Below are 25,244 nucleotides of genomic sequence, written 5' to 3'. Positions count from 1 at the left end.
ATAATTAGAAAATCACTTGTAGCCTCAAGGACTTTATCTTGGCTCATAAAATAATAGAGGTGGAGTACCTGCTTTTTATGGATATTTTCACTGTGATTCATCTTTGAGAGCCGAATTCATATGTTTGTTGCTTATCTCACTACAACAAAATCAGGTAAGATATTATTACGTGAATGTAGCTACGGTTATAAATGAAGGCAGTTATAAATGAAGGTAAACTCAGTGCTTTCAGAGCAAAGACTAACTTCTGACAACTCTGTTAACTGCTCATAAAAGTGAGGCTGTGATTGTGTAAAGCTGTCTGCTAGCTAAAGACATTAAATTCAGGTGTCAAGTTCAGGAAATAGCTTTTCAGAGAGGAAAACTGAGGTTTCACTTGATTTAACCTCTTTTTTTTTTTTTCCTTTCCTAGAAACCGTTTATTCCGTCAACATTATTTCTATCCCGTGTTTAAGAGTCAGAGAGAGACTAGCTTAAGCCCACTCAGTGGTTGCCCCTACCCGTTCAGCAGTCGCAATGGCGGACCGCACACAGCCATCGCCGGCACTGAGGCTCGTCCGCAGTGGGGAGCTGCTGGGTGGGCACAGAGGACACCAACGCCTTCAGACTCGTCTGTGACCTCGGATGCGGTAGCAGTGAGTCGGGGTGCTGAAAGTCCCCCTCGGTCACAGCCTTTCCAGACCGGCCTGCTGTTCCTTTCCGTCTCTTGGGGATCTCTGTGGAAATGGAGGCCCGGCTGACCTCTCAGGATTGCTGACAAATGATCCTTCCGCGCATGCGCAGAACTTTCCGGGCCAGAGTCTTGTCTCGTCAGACCCCCAAGCGGGAGCCCCATTGCCCTCCTGAGGTGATGACTATGTCCACATGGTGCAGAGGAGAGTCTGTGTCATACACGGTGAGATCGGTGAGTTCACATAAGGACCTCAGAGGCTGGTGGTCAGCCCTCGGATTGGTAGCCGCCTGAAGCTGTGACTGTGGAAAGGCGGCCAGTAATAGGAGTGGCCTCGGTGGCCAGTATCCCTGGAAGATATGATACTGGCATCAGCCCGTTTTAACAGCGGAGCTGCTTGAGGAAGCATCTCCTGTTCTCCTCAGATTTCTGAAATAGATGCCCTCACTTTTTATTTTGTAGATGATTGTTACACTTGGAAATCAAGGTTGGTGCCCCCTCAGTAGGTTCCTGAGGACATTCTCTTTCTTCCTTTGCAGTATGTCTGGGACTCAGGATACGGTGAAAATTACCCTTTGAGTTACCACAGGAACCCAGTCAAGATATGTAGCCCATTCTCTGAGTAGCATTGAAAAACCATCTCTTCTAACTTGTTAATCAAAGGGAAATTCAAAGATCCTTTTTTTCCTACAGCTGACTCTTCAACAACACACATTTGAACCTGTGTGGGTGTGCTTATACATGGATTTTTTTTAAGAGTTAATACTGTAGTACTACACTGTTGTAGCCACATGTTTCGGGAAACAAACTCACTCAGAAGGACAATGCAGATAGTGGACTGCAGTTTATTACACCGGCGGGCCAAAGGCAGAGTCTCCTCTTAGCCAAGGACCCCAACCAGTTTTTGTGAAATGGCAGCCCACTCCAGTATTCTTGCCTGGAGAATCCCATGGACAGAGGAGCCTGGCGGGCTGCAGTCCACGGGGTCGAAAAGAGTCAGATATGACTGAGCGACTTCACTTTCACTTTTATATACCCTAAGTGTATGAGCACAAACCCACCTCTCCAAATTCCCTGACAATCAAAGTTAACCTGTGATTCATATGCCTTAAGCCTAGGTGGTTAACAGCGGGCAATTATCAATAGGCCTGTGGCCATACCCCATAACATAATAGAATGTATGATTCTATTCAGTTACACAGATAATTAAGGTATTCTTTTAGGCGATGGAGAGCCTTGGGGCTCTTCCTTCTGGGAGCCTGGTTTTCCTGTTGGTACGTCGTTTCCATAGATACTGGGGATATAGCTCCAAGTCCACAGTCCGGCCCAAGATGGAGTCCTGCTTTCAAGATAGAGCCTGTTCTGTTTCTTCCTTCAACGCCATCTGCTGATGAGGAACTGTGGCTACTGAAGAATAGTGAATACAGATATGGAGAACAATGTGTATGGCGGGCTGACTGCAATCTAGATGCAGATTTTCCAATGAGGGCTGGGTTGGCGCCCCTAACCCCTGAGTTGTTCAAGGGTCTACTGTTCATAGGAGAAGGAAATGGCAACCCACTCCAGTATTCTTGTCTGGAGAATCCCGTGGATAGAGGCGCCTTGTAGGCTACAGTCCATGGGGTCGCAAAGAGTTGGACACGACTGAAGTGACTCAGCACGTACATACTACTGTTCATATTACAACTTTAACTACTAGTTATGGTCAGTGTTTCTTAGACATGGTAGCTTTATAGTGGAAGGTTTCTTTGACAGTAAAATCATAGTGCTTGTTTTAAAGGATTGGATTTAAATCTGAGGACTGTCTTTATTTCTCAGTTTTCTCAACTATTAAATGGAAATATTACCTACCTCATAGACTGGGAACAGTGTCTGACACATAATAAGTACTCAATAAATATTAGAGATTGTTACTTATCTACTGTCTGTGAATATCTCTACCTTAAACCTTAGGCTAACAGACAAGCTTTCTTGCAGGGAGGAATAAAACTACATTTGTGTCTCTAAACAAACACAAAGAGGTATTGCTTTTAAGTATATTTTTCTTAGCAGCTTGCACATAGCAATAGCTGTTTTGAAGCGCATACTCGAGGTCTGTGCTTGTTTCAAAGAAAGCTCACCATGTGTTGGGAGTTTGGCAGACGACTCAGTTCTGATCATTTTATGTCCACTTTCTCTCATTTTTCTTCTGAAATGCACAAGCAGCACAGCGTCGTTTTCTCTCTTCTTCTCCATCTTCTCTTCCCCCTCTACCCTCCCTACCTTTCTTTCCCTTCAACACATGCACACAAGCATGCACGCTAGTTTTCTCTTATTTATTTTTTTAATCCCCAAGGGACTCACGGAGCAGTCTGTGTGCAGCTGCTGTGTTTTCCACTTGTTAAATTGGCAGTTACCTACTGTGTAGAGTTGCTAGGAGAAGGTGAATAAGCATGATTGGAGCATCATCGGTGCACACATTTTTTTCAATAACAACCTGTGGAGCTCTGTGGTCTGTCTTCTGTGTGGCTCTTATGTTATTTTTCTCATTGTTGTCATTAATATTTGTTGAATTTATCGTTAGAGCCTTGTATTTTTTTTAACTCTTTAAATCCCAGATCAATTGAGAGACAAAAACCTTGGCATTTAAACCAGCCACTTTTTTCTCAGGGTGGTGCTGCGGATACTGGTTCCTACCATCTGTTTTCTTATTACATCCAGCCCTCCTTCCGTTGGTAGAAAGGAATTCAGCTTCTTCTGGTGCGCTAAAAGTCATTCATGTTTCTCTTTTGAATAATAGATCTCAGAAACTGTAGGAATTCTGATGTGCTTCAGTGCATGGAACAGTAACAGATGAGCTGCTTTGGGGAGAGCTGGAGCGCTCAGTCGGTCAGTAGTACAGTAGCAGGCTCACATGTGCCGATTGTTTCTGTGAGGTCAGAGGATCTGTTTATACTGCTGTCTGCTTGAAGGGGGGGTGGGTGATGTGGTGAACGGTGGATATGCCTGTCAAAGTCAATAGCAATTCTGGCAGAAGCTGCCGTCAGCTTAGTAAATCTGCAATGTTTTGATAGATAAGAGATGCTAGTGTATAACTGTTTTAGATTTGTAGTGGACTGAGGAATGCTTGTTCTAGCTGCTGAAACTGTAAATATATTGCCTTAGGCGTATCATCATGGGGTCTACTGCTACGGAAACTGAAGAACTGGAAAACACTACTTTTAAGTATCTCATAGGAGAACAGACTGAAAAAATGTGGCAACGCCTGAAAGGAATGTGAGTAAGCTCTTTGCTGGGTTCTGTGTTTTTATCCACCTCTCTGATAAATAATTTTTTTTGAGTATTAACATATTGAATTATTGGCACTTTCTAACTGTGGATTAGTGTTTCCTTTAGAAAGATTTTCTCTTAAAAAAATGTGTCAGTCTCAGCTAACAACTTGCTTGAAGGGTGAATAGTTTTTGTGCAGGTATATTTTATGTAAAGTAAGGTAACTCCCTAAGAATTCACTTCATTGTTAGACTGCATGGCTTCTTTTATACATTCTGTATGTGTTACTTAGATACGTGGTTTAGATATGCAGAAAAGTAATTAGAAAAGCTGCTTGCCAGGGTACTTGCGGAAATAAAATTTCTCTCAGATAAAAAGAGAGATTGCTGTTAGCACTTATTTCTTTGTGATTAGATTTTGAAGAAAAAGGACAGGATTAATATGATAATAGATCATTATATTCCATTGTGCTTATTCATTATGCCTTAATTAATAGTACATTTTTAAGGAGAAAAAGTTTATGTTGTAAAATTACTAGCAGCACACCAAACTTGCTTGAGAGTTTTGGCTTAAATCAACTCATTTCTGAGACTACAGAATAGCTCATGGTATGAAATAGACTTTTGTAAGATGGGTCAAGAAGTGTGCTTATGTCCGCATGAAATGTAAGTACTAGAGTCAAACTTTAATTGCAGTGCTATTTACCTTGCTATTTAAAGAGCATCTAGGTTTTTTTCCCAGTGTATGTAAATTATTCCTGCTTAGTGTTCCAGCACACTATGTTTATATGCTTTTAAAAATTATGTCATAATTGTAAAATCAGATTTAATATTTGTATAAAAATATGAAATATGAATTTTTACAGCCAATTGCAATTACTTAGCATATTTGCAGACTTCATATGAAAATATATTTGCTTTTCTATAATAATAGCTGAAGGAATCCTACAATAGGAGATACAGAGGTTTTTCAGAATTCTTATTTCTAATGTTATATATACATTTTGTTGTATAAAATGCAATATTTGAATAAATTTAATGTTGCTGTCTTGATATATATGATTTTTTTAAAGAAAAATTATATCAAACTATGTTAGGTAAAAATTCTACTTTCCTCTATTTGAAATGTATTTAATGATGTTTATATAATTAGTGTTCACTGTATATTTTTTTACACTTGAAGTAGTACATGGTGTTACAGTGCACTGGTATAAGAACACACTAATAATGCAAACAACGTTTAACAGAGAATCACTTTTTAAAAGGAAGCCATCTTTACATCATTTGAATGAATTAGAGAAATATGTTTCCAAGACTCATTGAAGATTTAGAAATCACAGGTTTTTTTTTTTTTTACATAGAGGTGGTTCTCTAGTAAAACAAATAATCCTAAAAAGCAAATAACAGCTTACAAAATTAATCAGCACAGATGAAAATTAGACATTGGCAGTCATCAGATGATTTGCATCCTAACCTAATGAGTGGTTGAACATCTGTACTGGAAAAATTATATTTCATATTTCAACCTAGTTTAGATTTTCTTCCCTTTAGCAGGACAGGATGGTTTTGGTTTTTAGTTTGTTCTATTTTTCTGCAGTTATTTGAATGCATGAAGATGTATGGTAGTGAGTTTATGCATATGTCTTTAAAAAATTTAAAAAGTGAATGTGTGTCTACCTAACATTTTAGGGCAAAGTTATCCGACTTTCACTTTAACACTTGCTGTCAAAGATCAACTTCTCTTTTTTGTTTTCGGAAGAAGGTGATAGAGTCATTTAGCAGTAGAGCTTCATGACTTGATATTCAACATGGATGTAGGATATTATTATATACATACCTATATAAATTTTGAATTATGTCTACGTGGAGCCACTGGATGACCATATAGAACACCAAATGACCAAATTACTAACCAGTTTTTCTGTTTTTTAATGATTGCTAACCTGATGGAAATAACTGAACGCTTTTGCATCCCAAAGCAAGAATTTCATTTTGATACTATTTTAACTTGTACTTTGACTTAAGACATTTCCAGTATTCCAGGTTTAGAATTGTCAAAACAAAAAGCTCTACATCTAAAATCTGCATGACTAATGACAACCGAATTGTTTAATTATGGTCTTTTGTGTAGTCTGCATTCAAAGGCATGATGTGAGGGACTCCCTATTCCATTGCTGAGATTGTCTTGCCTATTTAAAATGTTATATGTTATATTGACTCAAACAGAATTTTAACTTATTGAAATGTCTAGTATGAGAATTCCAGTTTTAAGTATTGGCAATTAAAATTATGTTACTCATGAATGCTATCAAATAATTTTACAATAATTTCTTAGTTTGGCAAAAAAAAAAACACAACTCAATCCTTAGGATGTTTGTTTGGAAAGTAATTTTTAAAAAAATTTTGCACTGCAAAATGCAAACTTTACAAATGTGTTTATTTACTTCAACAGGATATTCTATTCTTAAGTGGGTTTACAATAAGTACATTTCTGAGGTTAAACAAAAATAGAGACAAAGGTTAAAGTAAAATAAGGTAATTCCAGTATACCTTAAAAATGGAAAACAAGAATCACTACAGGTAGATATTTACAAAAAGTATTTTATAGGTGTTTTTATATAACGTTATATTTTAGAACACTTTTTTTTTTCAGTCCATAGAAGTAAGTTTTATGTTTTGTAGCACATGTGAAAATGTTGGTAAACTGAATTAAAATATCAATTCTTCTCTATCATTTTGTTGATTTCTTTCATTGAACTTTTAAATCTCCTCATACAATATTAATTAAAACAGTATATTCAGTGATGTGCTAGGAAATCTCTTATTCCTTTGTGGGAACAAAGGTGAAACAGTTTTCCTTTCCCATTTCTGATGTAGACTTGTATGCTTTGTTCTATTAATTTTCTTTTTATAGTTGTGGACTTTTCTTTAGCTTTCTTCAATCCATCTTCTACTACTAATTTGTCAGTCAGAATGATAATTTAGGTTCTACACAATGACTCACCATCTCTGATGGTAGGAATGTTAGCAAATGACTATGGCATCATGTTATTCATAAACTACCTTTAAAAAAAAATCATATACTTGTCTATTAATTACCAGCTGTTTAGGATTTGGAAAACACTTAATTCTTTTGCCGCCTTTACATCTGATGAAATTCTGGTTCAGAAGTTTCCTGTGACTCTGGGGCCTATATTACTTCTTACACATTGAGAATAGTTTTCTAACAGTGGTCTTTGCAAAGTTGTTAAGTTTCTTATTTTCTATGCAGAAAGTTGAAGATTTTATATTTTTTTCATTTATAGATAGTAGTTTTTTCAATTTAAAAATAATCTTTTTGTATGTCATGATAAAATTGCTGATAAATCCCAGTCTCTATTCTCATGTGGATGAGTATGTGACTCTTGATGGCTTAGCCAGGCAAATCAGTTAAGAAAATCAGTTCGTTAGTCATAAAACTAATTTGAAGAAAACCATCTCATGAAACTTATATTGGTGTGTAGATAAAATGTTAATATAAATCTCCTTGCATAGCATTATGTTGTGCATAACATTATGTTATAGTTTCTCTAATAGGCATTGCTGAGGTGAAATACCTTAGAGATTAAGAAATTGAACTCTGGAAACAGTCAGATATTTTCTAATGCTATACATTATTTAACTGAGTGACTGGAAAGATTCTTAGCTTTTTGAACTTCACTTATTTGTAAAATTGAATTGTTTATTTAATCATTCATTCAGTCATTCAATAAATACCTACTGATTGTGTAGCGTCAGGCACAGGCACTTATATTCTTGATGAGGAAACAAATGACAAAAAAGTAAATTACAGAAAAGTAAGCTAAAATGGAGTAAGAGATGACCTGAAGAAAATGCACCAGGTCATGTGATCAAGAGTTACTTGGAGAAGATATTTTGGATAGTCAGGGATGACTTCTCTCAGGAGATGACCCTTCAGCTAAGATGGACAAAAATTGATACCTATCCCATTAGATCTTGGGACAAGAGAGAGAGCTAATGAATGACACAGATAATCTTTGCCCAAGTTCAGAATTAAGTGAGGGACAGATATAGGAGTCCATAGATGGAGATAGAAATGACAGTGAAAGTGAAAGTATGAAAGTGTTAGTTGCTTAGTTTTGTCTGACTCTGTGTGACCCCATGGACTGTAGCCCACTAGGCTCCTTGGTCCATGAGATTCTCCAGGCAAGAATACTGGAGTGGGCTGCCATTCCCTTCTCCAGGTGATATTCCTGACCCGGGAATCAAACCCAGGTTTCTTGCATTGTAAGCAGATCATTTACTGTATGAGCTATCAGGGAAACCCTAGAAATGACAGCCTTATTGAAAAACTAAACTTTTAATGGAGGGTAGGTTTTTGGTTTGCAGCAAAAGAAGCCAAAATGCTTCTGAATTCAACTGACTCCCCCAAACTGTAGACTTTCCCAAACAGAAACAAAATCACTTCTCCAAAATCACTTACCTTATGATCTTTAACATATGAGATATGCTTTCTTACAAGTAGAATATCCCTCCACACCTCCTGAAAAGGACAGCTTAATACACCTAAGTCTAATTTCTTCTGCACAATTCACCAACCAAATGTTGCTTCTCTTCCTTTGTGAAAGAGTGTGAAAAGCAGCAAAGAGAAGTCTGGAAGGCTTTTCAAATAAAAGGTCTTTCTACCTAGAAGGAAGTTTTAGGATCTGGAAATCTAGGTTTGCCAGAATCAAGATAGTGAAAATTATAAATAATGTATAACTGAAAATGGGAAAAATATCCTTATCAATTTTATAGTTGTTGGGAAGATTAAATGCATTAATGCTTATAAACTGCGTAGAACAGTGTCTAGAATTCAAGAAACCCTAAGTGTATCCCCATTAGTACTGATAATATATGCAGAAGCAAAATACTATTTCTTAAGGTAATTTTCTTATCAGAATCAGTAGATAGAGCAGGATTGTCAAGATGAGAAAAGAAAGTTTTCTTTTAGCTCAGAGGAAGTGGTCTCACCAAGAGACCCAGGTTTCCCTTTACCAGAACAATTGCACTCAAAGGATTTACATTTCTCTGGGGCAAGCGCCTGTTATGTCAGAATAAAATGCTGAGGAAGAGAAGCAAACTGGTCTTGGGAGTTTCACTGATAGACAATTGCCTTGATGGATTCACTGTCTTTTGTTCAGCATTTTGTAGTGGTCTTAGAATAGATTTTAGGTCTCCATAATCAGGTATGACCTAGGGCTAATCTGGTTTTCTGAGTCACTCAGACTTGAAAACCACTCATTAGGTCTTTTCTTATCCCTGTCTAGGTCTGATTCTTAAGAGAGTTTATTTCCAAGTAATAATTGTCATGTCCCATGGTCATTCCTTGTGTCAGTTCATCTTAGAATATACCAGATTACCATTATGTTATTAGATTTTGTCCTTTATTCTAACATATTTCAGTCAGCTAATCAAATTAAATATTTAAGCAAGTCTGATTCCCATCCAAAAGGACTGTGCTATAAGCCATTTGTATTTGAAAGAAACTGTTCATTAGCATTATTAAACAGATGAGAGTGTTAAAGGCTTATGAGAATTCTGGTATTCCTCATACCTGATCTGAGAAATAACTATTTATTGTTAAGAAAAGTTATAAAAATGTTAACAAGTTATAAGAGGCATATTTGTGAGACATTTTGACTCTTGGTTTCTCCTTTTTTTTTTTCCTTGAAGTTGTTCAAAGAGATTATATTTTATTTTATAATTTGTAAAATATTTAAAAACACATTTTTGTTAAATAGACCCCAAAATGCTCAAAGCAAATAGTTTCTTGTGGGTAAAATTTTCATATTTATAGCTATTCAAAGAAAGTTCATAATGAGTCATGAAAAAGTAGTAAAATTTCTAAGTGCCATTGTCTACAGGGCAGCAAAACAGAAGTCGGCCTTAATTAAACTCTACATAATCATGGAGCATTAGAAGATTCTTGGAATTTTGTATATGAATCAGGTCCTTGATAAATTAGAAGAAAATCACAATAGACTCATTAGATAAGCAACAGCATGATGGCTTTAATTCATTTAAAATTGATTAAAGACTTTCTAAGACTTGGTTAAAAATAAACTGCATTTGGAGCAAGCCAAGAAAAAAATACTTAAAAATCACCTTACAAGTGAATCATAGTGATAATCACACCTTATAATTCTTTTGTGTTTTATTCCTTCTAAAATATTTTTCCTTTGATCTATATAGTTCAGATTTACATGGTTCAAATTATCCTGTTTTTCTGATGAGAAAACTGAGCCTCAAAGACATTAAATCACCTGACTAATGTTCCTCTATTAGTAGGAGGGGAACAAGATACCTAGGCCCATATCTATTTCATTTAATACTGACTTAGATAATTTCATTTAACATTTGAGACTCACTATAAAACCTGACATTTCAGGAGTTAAAAGCTGCTCTCTTATTTTGATTTTTCCACAATCCTGCCATCTGTTTGCCTAATTCTAAATACTCAAAGATGAATACTAAGGGGAGTTATCACTTGGCATATGCTTTAGATGTTGGAAACCTCCCCAGTTCTATTTCTCTCCTTTTCTAGGGTATGTATCACCATTATCCCTTTAATTAAATTATTTAAACAATGATCCTAGCTAGAACTTAAAAAGGAATTTGACCTTTCCTAAACTTTATTGCCCTTTTCGAGCTTGGACTCTTACAAAATTATTCTAATTTGTTTGGCCGTTAGTAAGCCAAACTACAGAGAAGGATAACCGTGCACAGTGGAAACATCAGGATGTCTGTCTCTGAAGATTTTTATTTACCAATGATAATAAAGCCAGGAGTTCTAATGATTAACACTAAATATTTTATTTTGACTATGCTTTCTCTTCTTTCCGTATTATAAAGGATTTTAAGCATATGATACAGTTCTTTTTTAAAGTGAGCATTTCTCCTTTTGTTTATTTTAGAAAAATCACCTAAGTGGAGTTTATTCTGCTTTATTGCCCATAGTTAAAGGCACATAGTATTTTCCTCATTGTTTCATTTGGAAATGGTCACTAGATGGGTTAAGGAGCTCTTTTGAACTGTAGGAATTCTCAAAATCTTTGGTACCTCCTGGTGGTTCCAATATGAAAAAAATATCTTTATTTGCATGACCCTTTTGATATTTCATCCCCCAGCCCATCTCTGCTTTAATATCTCAAGTTTTCCAAAGAGCTCTCTATTTTCCAGGAATTCTTTTATGCTGTTGTTTACTATTACAGTACGGTCTAGTTTGTTCATTACTTCTGCATCCACTCTGGGATTATCCCTCCCATACTGACCCTGAGCTTATGTGTTGGCTGACTTGCTTTGGCCAATGGGATGTTAGCAAATGAGATACAAGCAAAGGCTTGGGAAGGGCTTATATTTTGGGGTTTACTCTATCATGTTGCTCTTTGGAACTCTCATATTAGTGCTGGAAGAAGCCTGGTTAAGCCTACTGGAGAATGAGCATGTGGCACAGATATAAGCCATTTCCAGCTGAGGCTCCTCTAGACCAACCAGACCATCAACCATCAGATGTGTGAGTGAGATCTTCCTGGACTATCCAGCTTCCTCAAAATCATGACAAAATAGTAAATGTTTATTGTTTTTGGCTACTAAGTTGCAAGATAGTTTGTTATACACATACATAGACCACCCCCCCACGACATCAACTGATAAATAACTAAAATCAAACTCTTAGCCTCTAAATTTTTTATATACTTCTCTGGCTTCTAGTTTTTTCCTGCTAACTCTCTTCTTTTCTTTTTCATCATCTCCTATCATTCATTTCTTTTACCCAATCAAAAATTGGGAAATATTTCAGAGATTATAAAAATAAAAATGGAAGTCCCTATTTTCAGAAAGTGAGTCCAATAGAATTCTCTTCCATGTTATTTTCACCAGTAACAATATCCATGATACTTACACACACAGTATTTCTTCCAGTACATAATCAATCAGTAGCCTGTGCATTCAAGTTGTATTGCTCTTAGATTTCTTTGAACAAATATAATTTTCCACCAAATAGAAGAGAAACATAGAATATGGCAGAGAAACTGAATAGTTTCATAAGAGAAGATGGTTCATATCCCGTTACCCTGGCAACAGGCACTGGGAACGCCAGGGCTCCCCACACATCCTGTTGCCCTGACAACAGGTCAGGCAGGGCATGGGAAGGCCCGGTTCCCACTCTTCTAGGCCTTTTCCTTGCAACCACAAAGAAAAAGGAGAAAGTGATTTTGCATTTTGTTCTTCCCTACCGGAATATTTCTTCTATTATCTGAATCATTCCAGTATAAGATTATCTTTCCAGATGTATGAGAGGGTAAGAAAATAGTGACCTGAATTTTTATATTCATAATCTCCGAAACATTAGCTGATTTTTGACTGAGCTAAAAATGATAGGAAAAAAAGGAGAGGGAGGGAATAAAGCAGTAGAGGTAGTAAATCGTGGACACCAGATCAGTAGTGTACGAATAATACAGCGGCCAAGAGCTGATTTGAAGTCTGTGTCATTTAGCTACATTGGTTAGGCTTAGTTAAGTTTTAAGGAGTTCATCTGGGAAAGTCAAATCTGTGAAATGGTTGCTTATTTGGTTCCTGTATTTTGTGAACAGGCAGTGCATAGCCAAACACCATAAAATGACATTCTGTTATAAATTGTTTTGCCCAATTAATTTTCAGTTCTGTAGAACTTTTCCTCTTTTTTATTCTTATTCAACTCTTATTATTTTTCATCGCTTATCTTTTCTTATGATATAGAGTTGATAAGAAAGCAAGCTCTTTGAATTATTTTCTTTCTCTCTCTGTTACTTAAGCAATTGGTTTGATTATGTAAAAGAAATACACTTTATTTTGGGGGCTGGAAGTTATTTTGTCTTTATAATTTTTAGTTTTGTATAAACTAGTTGTCTGTTTAAAACTGACAAAAACATTTGTTGTTGTTTAGTTGCTAAGTTGTGTTTGACTCTTTTGCGACTCCATGGACTGTAGCCCTCCAGGTTCCTCTGTCCATGAGATTTCCCAGACAAGGGTACTAGAGTGGGTTGCCATTTCCTGCTCTAGGGGATCTTCCCAACAAGGGGTCAAACCTGTGTCTCTTGCACAGGCAGGTGGATTTTTTTTTTATCACTGAGCTACCAGAGAAGCCCATGACAAATAACATCAGTTATGCTATTACTGCTGCTGCTGCTGCTAAGTCACTTCAGTCGTGTCCGACTCTGTGCGACCCCATAGACGGCAGCCCACCAGGCTCCCCTGCCCCGGGATTCTCCAGGCAAGAACCCTGGAGTGGGTTGCCATTTCCTTCTCCAATGCATGAAAGTGAAAAGTGAAAGTCAAGTTGCTCAGTCATGTCTTGACTCTTAGCCACTCCACGGACTGCAGCCCACCAGGCTCCTCTGTCCATGGGATTTTTCAGGCAAGAGTACTAGAGTGCTATTACTAGTCTCCACCAATTTTCCCATGAGTTAAAATCTTAGTTGATTCCTTTAATTTTAAAAGTAGAATAACAGAATACCTAGAATTTCTGGGTAGAGTAGCAAGCTTAAAATTCTATAAAACAGAAATCTTGAACTTCTGTAAATCAGAGTCTTATTGTTGAAGAGAAGAGAAGCTAAATCTTTCACTCAAAAAATAGGAAAAGGGATTTGTGGAGAAAAGACTAAATTTAAATGGAGTGAAAAAGGGACTATAGGCTGTAAAGAGGAGGTATCTTTGGGAGACTATAGCTAAGTTAAAGCTGAATTTCTGAAAGACGGGGTAAGAAAACTGAAGCCTAATCAGAATATCACTAAAATCTGTGAAAAAACACTCAAGACTATGTGAGACTAGATAAGATGACCCATCTAGGTACTCTAATTGTACTTCATGCATTATTACTGGGGGCTTCCCTGGTGGCTCAGATGGATTTTTTGCCTTCCTGGCAACCCTTCCAACTTCCCAAGAGGTAACAAGAGGGGAGAGGTAGTATCCATTTGCCATTTGTTTAGTATTATATTCTTAGTACGTTAGAATAGTACATTACATAAAGTAAGAACTTAAAAAACTGTTTCACAATAACAAAAACCAATAATTAGGCAATGTGTAACTACAACTTCAGCTAGTAAAGCTGTGTTGTTTCAGTTCAGTTCAGTTCAGTCACTCAGTTGTGTCCGACTCTTTGTTACCCCATGAACTGCAGCACGCCAGGCCTCCCTGTCCATCAGCAGCTCCCGGAGTCCACCCAAACCCATGTCCATTGAGTCAGTGATGCCATCCAACCATCTCATCCTCTGTCGTCCCCTTCTCCTGCTGCCCTCAATCTTTCCCAGCCTCAGGGTCTTTTCAAATGAGTCAGCTCTTCGCATCAGGTGGCCAAAGTATTGGAGTTGCAGCTTCAAAGTCAGTCATACCAATGAACATGTATGGATGTGAGAGTTGGACTATAAAGAAAGCTGAGCACTGAAGAATTGATGCTTTTGAACTGTGGTGTTGGAGAAGACTCTTGAGAGTCCCTTGAGATCCAACCAGTCCATCCTGAAGATCAATCCTGGGTGTTCATTGGTAGGAAGTATTGTTTAGCAGCAACATTAGTTCAAGCTGGAAGGTCAAGAAGGTTTGATGGATTGGTAGAGATTATTGCAGATGAGATTACATGACAAACAAAACCAAAACCAAAAGATAAGCCTTATAATACAGTAGTTAGAATCTCAGAGGGTGGTCATATTGTGGCTGTTCAGTCTCTCAGTCATGTCCCACTCTTTGCGACCTCATGGACTGCAGCAGGCCAGACTTCCCTGTCCTTCACTCTCTCCCGGAGTTTGCTCAAGGTAAAGTCCCTTTAGTCAGTGAAACCCTCCAACAGTCTCGTCCTCTGTTGTCCCTTTCTCCTCCTGATTTCAATCTTTCCCAGCATCAGTGTCTTTTCTAATGAGTCGGCTCTTTGCATCAGGTGACCAAAGTATTGGAACTTCAACTTCAGCTTCAATTCTTCCAATAAATATTCAGCATTGATTTCCTGTAGGATTACTGGCTTGATCTCCTTGCAGTCCAAGGGACTTTCAAGTCTTCTCCAACACAGTTCAAAAAGTCAGTTCTTCGATGCTCAGTCTTCTTTATGGTACAACTCTCACATCCGTAGATGACTACTGGAAAAACCGTAGCTTTGACTATACAGACCTTTGTTGGCAACGAATGTCTCTGCTTTTTAACATGCTGTCTAGGTTGATCATAGCTTTTCTTCCAAGGAGCAAGTGTCTTTTAATTTCATGGCTGCAGTCATCATATGCAGTGATTTTGGAGCCCAAGAAAATAAAGTCTCTCACTATTTCCATTGTTTCCCCATTTATTTTCCATGAAGTGATGGGACCAGATGCCATGATCTTTTTTTTTTTTTAATGTTGAGTTTTAAGCCAGCTTCTTCACTCTCCTCTTTCACTTTCATCATCACGAATTCTTTAGGAAATCTTTGCTTTCTGCCATAAGCGTGGTATCATCTGCATATCTGAGTTTATTGGTATTTCTCCCTACAATCTTGATTATAGTTTGTGCTTTATCCAGCCTGGCTTTTTGCATGATGTACTCTGCATATAAGTTAAATAAGCAGGATGACAATATATAGCCTCAACATACTCCTTTCCCAAGTGGAACCAGTCCATTATTCCATATCCAGTTCTAATTGTTGCTTCTTGACCTGCATACAGGTTTCTCAGGAGTCAGGTAAGGTAGTCTGGTATTCTCATCTTTTTAAGAATTTTCCACAGTTTGTTGTGATTCATGCAGTGAAAAAGGCTTTAATGTAGTCAATGAAGCAGAAGTAGATGTTCTTCTGATATTTCCTTGTTTTTTCTATGATCCAACAAATGTTAGCAATTTGATCTCTGCTTTCTCTGCTTTTTCTAAATCCAGCTTGAACATCTGGAAATTCTTGGTTCATGTACTCCTGAAGCCTAGCTTGGAGAATTTTGAGCATTACTTCGCTAGCATGTGAAATGGGTGCCATTGTGCAGTAGTTTGAACATTCTTTGGCATTGTCTTTCTTTGGAATTGGAAAGAAAACTGACCTTTTCCAGTCATGTGGCCATTGCTGAATTTTCCAAATTTGTTGCATATTGAGTGCAGCACTTTAACCACTTCATCTTTTAGGATTTGAAATAGCTGACTGGAATTCTGTCACTTCCACTAGCTTTGTTCATAGTGATGCTTCCTAAGGCCCACTTGACTTTGCACTCCAGGATGTCTGGCTCTAGGTGAGTGATTACACCATCGTGGTTATCTGGGTCCTTAGGGCCTTTTGGTGTAGTTCTTCTGTGTATTCTTGCCACCTCTTTTTCATATCTTCTGCTTCTGTTAGATCCATATTGTATCTGCCCTTTATTGTGCCCATCTTTGCATGCAGTGTCCCCTTGGTATCTCTAATTTTCTTGAAGAGATCTCTAGTCTTTCCCATTCTGTTGTTTCCCTCTGTTTCTTTGTATTGATCACTTGGGAAGGCTTTATCTCTCCTTACTGTTCTTTGAAACTCTGCATTCAGATGAATATATCTTTCCTTTTCTCCTTTGCCTTTCATTTCTCTTTTCTCAACTATTTGTAAGGCCTCCTCAGACAACCATTTTGCCTCTTTGCACTTCTTTTTCTTGGGGTTGGTTTTGATCAGCACCTACTGTTCAATGTTGTGATCCTCCATCCATAGTTCCTCAGGTACTCTGTCAGATCTAATCGCTTAAATCTGTTGTCACTTCCACTGTATAATCATAAGGGATTTGATTTAGGTCACACCTGAATGGCCTAGTGGTTTTCCCTACTTTCTTCAATTTAGGTCTGAATTTGGCAATAAGGAGTTCATGATCTGAGCCACTATCAGCTCTCAGTCTTGTTTTTGCTGACTGTATAGTGCTTCTCCATCTTTCGCTGCAAATAATACAATCAATCTGATTTCGATATTGACCATCTGGGTGATGTCCATGAGTAGAATCTTCTCTTGTGTTGTTGGAAGAAAGTGTTTTCCATGACCAGTACATTCTTTTGGTAAAATTCTGCTACCCTCTGCCCTGCTTCATTTTGTACTCCAAGGCCAAATTTGCTTGTTTCTCCAGTTATCTCTCGACTTCCTGCTTTTTCATTCCAGTCCTCTATGATGAAAAGGACATCTATTTTTGGTGTTAGTTCTAGAAGATCTTGTAGGTCTTCATAGAACTGTTCAACTTCAGCTTCTTCTACATTAGTGGTTGGGGTATAGACTTGGATTAAATGATTTGCCTTGGAAACAATCAGGGATCATTTTGTCATTTTTGAGATTGCACCCAAGTACTGAATTTTGGACTCTTTTGTTGACTGTGAGGGTTACTCCGTTTCTTCTAAGGGATTCTTGCCCGCAGTACTAGATATAATGGTCATCTGAATTAAATTCGCCCATTCCAGTCCATTTGAGTTCACTGATTTCTAAATGTTGTTGTTCACTCTTGCCATGGTAATTAGACCACTTCCGAATTACCTTGATTGATGGACCTAACATTCCAGGTTCCTATGCAATATTGTTCTTTACATCTTAGGACTTTACCTTCACCACCTGACCCAGCCACAACTGGGCATTGTTTCCACCTTGGCTCAGGCTCTTCATTCCTTCTTGAGCTGTTTCTCTGGTCTTCTCCTGTAGCATATTGGGCACCTGCCGACCTGGGGAGTTCATCTTTCAGTGTCATATCTTTTTGCTGTTTTGTAGTGTTCATGGGATTCTCAAGGCAAGAATGCTGAAGTGGTTTGCCATTCCCTTCTCCAGTGGACCATGTTTTGTTAGAACTTTCTACCATGACTCATCCATCTTGGGTGGCCCTATACAGCATGGCTCATAATTTCATTGAGTTAGGCAAGATTGTAGTCCAAATGGTCCAGTTTGGATAGTTTTCCATGACTGTGGTTTTCATACTGTCTTCCCTCTGATGGATGAGTATAAGAGGCTTATGCAAGCTTCCTGATGGGGGGCACTGACTGTGGGGAAAACTGGGTCCACTGTCTTGCTATTGTGGGCGGGCATGCTCAGTGTTTAATCTGTTTTTCTGCTGATGGGTGGGGCTGTGTTCACTCCCTGTAATTTGGCCTGAGGCCACACTATGATCTTGTTTCCCTGGACTGTTGGAGTCAGTGCTCCTGACCCAGCATCAGGCCACTGTAGACCCACACTTCCACCAGACCTCTGAAACAGACTCTTGTGCCCTTCAAGAGTCTGTTTCCCCAGTCCCATGGGAGTTCTGTAATCAATTCGCACTGGCCCTCAAAGTCAAATTTCTGCTAAGATGGTGGAATAGAAGGATGTGTGCTCATCTTCTGCAAGAACACCAAAATTGCAGCTAGCTGCAGAACAACCATCAACAGGTTATTAAAGATGGTAGGGGGGCAAAATTGTGTTTAGACTCAAACTTCATACTCACCAGAGATGCTGGGAGGGCATAAACAAAAGCTTGTGCACCCTGTGACCCAGGGAAAGGAGTACTGACCCCCATTGGAGACTGAACCAGATCAACCTTTGAGTGTTTGTGTGTCTCCTGCAGAGGCAAGGTTAACAGTGGCCTGCCACAGGGACAGGGGCTCTGGCTGCAGCAGACCTGGGAGGCGCAGCATGTGGCATAGTCCTCTTGGAGGAGGTTGCCATCAGCCCCACCATAAAGCCAACCCACAGACTGTAGATGATCCACAAACTGAACAAATACCAAAGAAGTTCTCACACTGTTGTGAAAGCCCTAGGGCCCACAACAGATTTCCCAACCCGGGGACCGAGCGAAGGGACTGAGACCAGCCCCGCCACCCCCCCCACCCCCACCCCCCAGGGAATTTTACTTCCAGGGCCAGTGAGATGGTCATGAGGGGTAAAATAATGCAGTTAAAGTACCCATACCCTGTGTCCGGCACAAAATAAGCATCTGCAATTATAAATTGCCTTTGTGGCACAACTCTGTATGAGACAGTGTGTTTGTTTTTGCCCATTCCTCTGCCAAATATAGATTGAGATAAAAGTTGACCCTAAGAACTGTATGATGGGTAGAGGCAGAGCAGATTAAACCTTGAGTGAGCTTCCCACTCCAAAATTCTGATTTCCTAAGTTCTATAGAACTCATATCCTTGGAAAACTCAAATTTCTGTTCATTGTGTAGTTGAGCTGTTGGGATTGTACAGAGAATATCTTTCAGTGATTAGTGAATATTCTGAGTTGACTTGGCCCAGTAGCCCAGAGAATTCTTGGCGAGTGAAGACTACTGTGTATCCCATGAGAGTTAGTTTCCTGCTAGAATTTCCAAACTAATGAGTCAGACAAAAGGTGATAAGCTAACCGAATTTGGAGGAGATCAGCTTAAATACTTTATATTGGCTTCTGGGCTGTAGCAGTTTGTCTGCTACTGAGTTGGAGAAGACAAACTAATCCTCTTTGCACAGTTCCTCAAAGAGAGACTGCAAAAGAAGTCTTAAAATGTCACAATTGACTGAGAAATTTTAACAGTGCTTGAGGTTTATTTTTACCAGATATTCAAGTCCAAGGTGTGTGACAAGGCTTCAACTAAAGTCATAATTTTCAAGCTGTCATTTAATATTTGTGTTCTCTGACTTCATGCTGTCATGTGAATCATATTTCAATTCAGGATAAATATTTGCAAAATGTGTATCAAAAGATGCCTCTGAGAGCAAACCCTTCTACCATTAATGGAGTCATGAATTAAAGAAAGATCATATATACTTAATGAGTGAGAATGTTCCAAAATGAAATTCACAACCAAAATAGTAGTATACAATTTAAAGAATTAAACTATAACTGGCATTAGTCCCCAAATGACTTTATTATATATACTTTCCCTCTGTTTTACCTAAGGTATTATAACAAATTTTTGATTTGTTACCATAATGGTTTTAGTTTTCTAAATAAAAAAATGATTAAATAAAATGCTAAAAATTCTTTTGTTTACCATTATTCTAATAGTTCTTTAATTTGTATCTATAATAAATTAGCATAACATCACATTCTCTTATTAGATAAGTTGGTTGATCCATTGATAGTTGTAGCACATGGAAAATAAGAAATAACATGGAATTACTTTAGAGCACTTGGGAATTAGAAACAGGTTGCCAGGTAATCTTAGTTCACTAGAAAGAGGGAATGTTTAAGTTTAGAAATAGGGAATTAAGAAAGAACTCTCCTTGATAAACTTGAATTGTTTTTTTAAGTATATGTCTTATGGGTATCAAAGTAAACACTAATTTACACAGTGTGAGTCAATCTATGGTTATCTTAGTCACTGATTAAACTATCTTAAGAATGAGAGTAAGAAATAAAGTTGTAGCAGTTCATCAGGACTATACTGACATTTGTAAAGATACTGAGGTACTTTGTAAAGGAGAACTAGTATTATTCAATTTGCCCAATTCAGATGGCTTGTTAATAAAATTTAATCATTTGTTCATTCAATGACTACTCATCATTGGGCACACAGAGAGTCCCAGCATCATTCTAGGCACCAGGGATACAGTGATAAACCGTACAGTCATGATCTGTACCTACATGGAATTAATCACATTTTGATGATGAGGATGGATGATAGACAAGCAAACAAAAAAACATGCAATGTAATCTTAATAAAAGCAAATAGAATAAAATGGCAGTGTATCTGGGAGGTTCAAATGTGGCTATTTCGGTAGAGTGCTCATGGAAGGGCTTCCATGATACTGACTTGTGAAGAGGGCCCTTAGTAGGATGAGGAGTGAGCTCTGCCAAGACCTGAAGTAGTGGGGTCCTAGACAGAGGGAGCTGAGGGCACAGCCCCCTTGACTGGGTGCATGTGGCATGCGGAGGAAAAACCAGACCAAGAGGACCTTGGATCACAGTGGGTGAGGAAAAGAAAGGAAGAATTGTGTGTGGAGAGAAAGGGAGAAGCCAGATCATCTAAAACCCAACAGGTCATGATAACAAATTAAGATTTTATTCTGAGCCTGGTAGAGAGATTTTGGAGCTTTGAAGCCATGGAGTGGAGTGTCTGACATAGGCTTTAAGAAGACTTCTCTGGTCATTTTGTGGAAACTGACACTGACGAGGGGGAAGTCAGGGAAGAACAAGATTAGAAAAAGCATATGTTAAGAGGTTATGGCAATTGTTCAGTTGGTAGCTTTGGTAACGCTGGTACTTATAGAATTGGTAAGAAATATTCAATATTCAGATTTAGGACATGTTTAAGATTCAAGCTGGTAGGACTCACGGTGATTTGGATTGGGAATGTAAGGTTTGAAAAGAATGAGATATAATGCCTTATTTTGTATGTGTGCGTGTGTATGTGATCCTTATCAACTGGGTCTGTGGTCCCTTGTCTGAAATCCTTGGATCCAAATGTGACCTGAATTTATAACTCTTCAGATTTTAAAATGGTAATAAGATGCCTATTCAAAAAATTACTGAATATTCTCAGTGGAATCCAGGGTACCTGCCAATGAATACTTCTGGAACAAAACAAGTAAATATTCACTTAATAAAGACAAAAATCATCTGTGTTCAGTTCAGATTTTGCTGCCACATAAGTTCAGGTCAGATCAGATTTTACTGCCAAATGAAAATGTCTGGTTTTAGGATTTTCATAGCTATGGATAAGGGATTATTATTAACCTGTTACATCTCCCCACATGAGGAAGTTGGTGGTGAAGACAAAAATTTGTTTTGGAACCATGAATTTTCAGATGCCTAGTAGACATTCAAGTAGCCTTGCAAATAAATAGATAGCTGGAAAAATTAGAGGTCAGGGATGAAGGTATAAATTTGGGAGTCATCAATATATGGATATAAAGTCATGGAGCTAAATGAGATCATCTGTGGAGTTAAAATTGGTATAAGTGAGAAGAGAATCAAAGGTTGAGCCCTCAGCCACTCCAATAATTAAAGGTTGGGAAAGGAGACAGTAAAAGACACCGAGGAGTAGCCATTGTGCTGTGGCATCTTGGAAGCCAAGAGAAGACTTTTAAGAAAGTGAGTGTTTTGTCAAACACTGCTGAGGGGTCATGCAGCATGAACTGTGCCTTGGCTATTGGCTTTTGTGTTGTAGAGGTCTTTGGCTACTTTGGCAAAACCCTCTCAGTGAACTGAATGGACAAAATTCTAATAGGACTGGGTAGAAGGGAAGACAAGGTAAAGAAGTGGGGGCAGCATGAATAGCTAACTCTTCAGAGAATTTTCTGTAAGGGACAGCATAAAGGTAGGGTGACAGCGGAGGTGGTTAAGGGTAGAGAAATTTATAAAATTAGAGATGCTGTTAGAGGATTCTGATGGGAATGATGATAGAAATGATTTTGTAGAGAGTGAAAAATCAGTGCAGAGAAAGAGAGAGAGATCTACAGCTCCTTGAGTAGGTGAGAGGTAAGGACTGCTTAAGCATAGGGACTGGATCTAAGAGTGAGGTTGATCATCTATGGCAACAGGGAGGAAGGTGGAATGTTTGGGAACACTTGCAAGTAGATAGGTGTAAACATGGTGATGATCCCTTCTGGTTACTTTTATTTCCTCACGGAAATGAGATAAGAGGCTATCTGCAGAGACTGAGAAGGGAAGAAAGTAGTGGAGATTTGAGGAGAACATGTGAAATAATCACCTCAGAAAGAAGGACTGTGACTAAGGTGGACTTGATGGGCAGAGCTCATCCACTTCAAGGGTATATTTAAAGGGTCATCAGCCTACATCCCTGTTTGCTTTTTTTCCTGTTTCTATGGAGGGTCAGAGCAGATGTAGAACTGGGTTTACAGAGTTACTATTTTGTCAGAAAATGTAAATGCGATGGATGAAGAAGGGGAAACTGGGGTTGAGGGCCTCTTTAAGGTTACAGTTAAGGGGAAACGTGAGAGCGTGGGCAGAATGATGGCCAGTGAAAAAGTGGATAAGGTCAGAAGATTGGATGTAGAGACAGAAATATTGAATTTCTGGAATGAGATGCTAGAATCAGTGACCTTTTTCTCTTCTCAAAGACACAAACTGATATAATAAACACATATTATGCGTAGACAAGCCTATATAAGAAATACAGTTTGTGAAATGAATCTATGGTAGGTGATTTTATTTTCCCCTCTTTACAAAAGTCTGCTCTGAGCTCCTTTACATTTTGTTACTAGGCTTTCTCTTCAAAACAGAAGAGACTGTTAGAAGTGTGACCATTCCTGCAAAGAAAACAAAGCTGTCAGAGCTAATTTTAGGATGCTTTTCCTTGACAACAGCCTTTTAAATATTGCTTATACAACAATATAAATTGGCTCCAGAAATTAATGAGAGTGCATTTGGTCAGGGAGGTTCAATTCCCTTTTACACTTGAGCTTTTCACAGTGTCATGAGAACATATAATAGGGTTTTCCCTTCACTTTGCTCCAGTGACTGATGTTTTACTGTTTATAGTGTTCTTGTGGTAGATGGTGAATTTTAATATATGTATCAGTAAAACGGGCTGAACATGAAATGAAGGACTGCTGTGAAATATGGTTTTCACAATAGGATATGGAGATTGTTTCACTACATAAGAGTTGTTATGCCTCTTTATTTTGATGGTAGCTTAGATAACCTAAATAATTCAGACTTTAAGTTCCTGCTTGAGAACCAAATCATGTTGTGAATCTGTACGTGCTAAGCAACTACTTGTCTCTTTTTTTTAATGATTTTATTAGCAAGAGTGAAATATGCTTGGTTGAAATTGTGTAATAAAACAGTCACATACATAAATACACACATATTCACACAAAATAATGATATTTAGTTATGTACTTTGGTATAAATGCAACTTCCATTTAGTAGCTATATATAATATTAAGCTGATCAAGTGTAAAGTGAATTAAATGTTGTAGTTTCTTTTGATATTTATTTATTTATTTTTGACCATACTATGCAGCTTGAGGGATCTTAGTTCCCGGAGTAGGGATTGAATCTGGTCCCAGCAGTGAAAGCACTGAATCCTACCCACTGACCTGATTTTTATCATGATGTCATTATATATAGAATTTGGTAGGTCATGACATTAAACAGTTATAAGACTTAAATGTAAAAACCACTTGTGGATAGACTTTATGTTTACTCTTCCCAGTAAATTGAATCTTCTGTTTTTGTGAAATAAATTGAGGATAATCATATGTGAGTTCTATGAATATTTGAAAATTATTCTTCTAAAATGGTTGCTGTATTTTCTGTTTGGCATTTGAGGGTTGATTTTATTTGAAATTTGGTACCAGGTTGCTTACCCCAAAATAATTCTTATAATTCTTAGACCCTTGTTGAGATGTCCCCATAGGTAATGCTATGCATTTTACTGTTGGAAAATTAAATTTCTTTCTCCAGTACATGGATATCTTCCCTCCTGATTTTCCTTCCTTTGAGGATTGGCATGAATATGATCTGAAACTACATGACTCCTATTTATTTGCCATCAAAGCTGTACTTGAATGTCTAAAAATGCCAGTCACATGTTTTGGCTGGGTCTTTAGAGAAATGTAAACTTGGCTTCCTTGGTACTAATCCTGTACATTGTGTAATACTTTTAATTTCAGAAATTAATTCTAGTTTTTATTAAAGTATTAAAGTAGTACTGTAAGACAAGGAAACAAGTTTACTCCCCCACCCTTTGATTCTACCTGGGTCGTCTTCCTGAGACATCGACTTTCATCTTTTAGTTCTTTCTTCCTATAAGTTGTCTATAGTTTAAAATACAAATTTTATATAGTTGTTCCTTGATTTATCTATTTTGAACATTATTTGACTTCATACAGCAATGGATGAAAATGTAGCACTCTTAGATCAAGTTCTAGCCACTCCCTGCTTGACTTGCCCCTCATTTTTCTACTGCAGTTCTATTATCAATCCAGTGAATCACTATTTGGTGCTTATAGTATATGACTGAATTGTCTTCACTTCCAAGCCAAGAAATGAAATATGGATATATTTCCTGTAGAAATCGCCCTTTGTTTTTTTCCTGAAATTATTAACTATTTCATTTTAATTGCTAGTTTATTGACCTCGATTACTATACATCTATCCCTATTTCGTTCCAGAGTCATCAAAAAAATTGTAAGACACTCTTCAATATATTTCCCACATTTCCAAGCACACCATGTGCTTTTTCTGCCCCACTCTTTTCCTTGGAGACATTGCTCTTTGAGTCTTTGTCCCAGCTCCTTCTGGAGCTCTCCATGCCCAAGGCACAACTCTCCCCTGAGACTTCCCATTGCCTTCATTCTGGGAAATAGCATCAACACCCTCAGGAGTTGGGTCTGTTATTTCCTGGGTCTCATTCTTTCTTGGTTTACTTTCATTTAGGGTATGAGCTTCCTGCAATAGG

General features: G+C 37.9%; 1 protein-coding gene across 5 annotated transcripts in view; it reads left to right on the top strand.

Annotated features, from left to right (window-relative positions):
* The first annotated feature begins 3,393 nt into the window (after positions 1 to 3,393).
* The window catches only part of PDE1A (phosphodiesterase 1A), a 376,209-nt gene continuing 354,358 nt past the window's right edge, over positions 3,394 to 25,244 (top strand). Inside the window, exons 1-2 of one of the 5 annotated variants that reach the window (XM_043488084.1) lie at positions 3,394 to 3,409; positions 3,815 to 3,925. In XM_043488084.1, the coding sequence (XP_043344019.1) occupies positions 3,825 to 3,925 (101 nt within the window). In that variant the 5' untranslated portion in view covers positions 3,394 to 3,409; positions 3,815 to 3,824. Of the gene's footprint in view, positions 3,586 to 3,674; positions 3,926 to 25,244 lie in introns of those variants that run through there. The other 4 variants (XM_043488083.1, XM_043488081.1, XM_043488080.1 and 1 more) reach the window with 4 other exon arrangements.

The sequence above is a fragment of the Cervus canadensis genome, chromosome 15, assembly GCF_019320065.1.
Source record: "Cervus canadensis isolate Bull #8, Minnesota chromosome 15, ASM1932006v1, whole genome shotgun sequence".
Classification (NCBI taxonomy): domain Eukaryota; kingdom Metazoa; phylum Chordata; class Mammalia; order Artiodactyla; family Cervidae; genus Cervus; species Cervus canadensis.
This window is presented reverse-complemented; position numbering and strand designations above follow the sequence as displayed.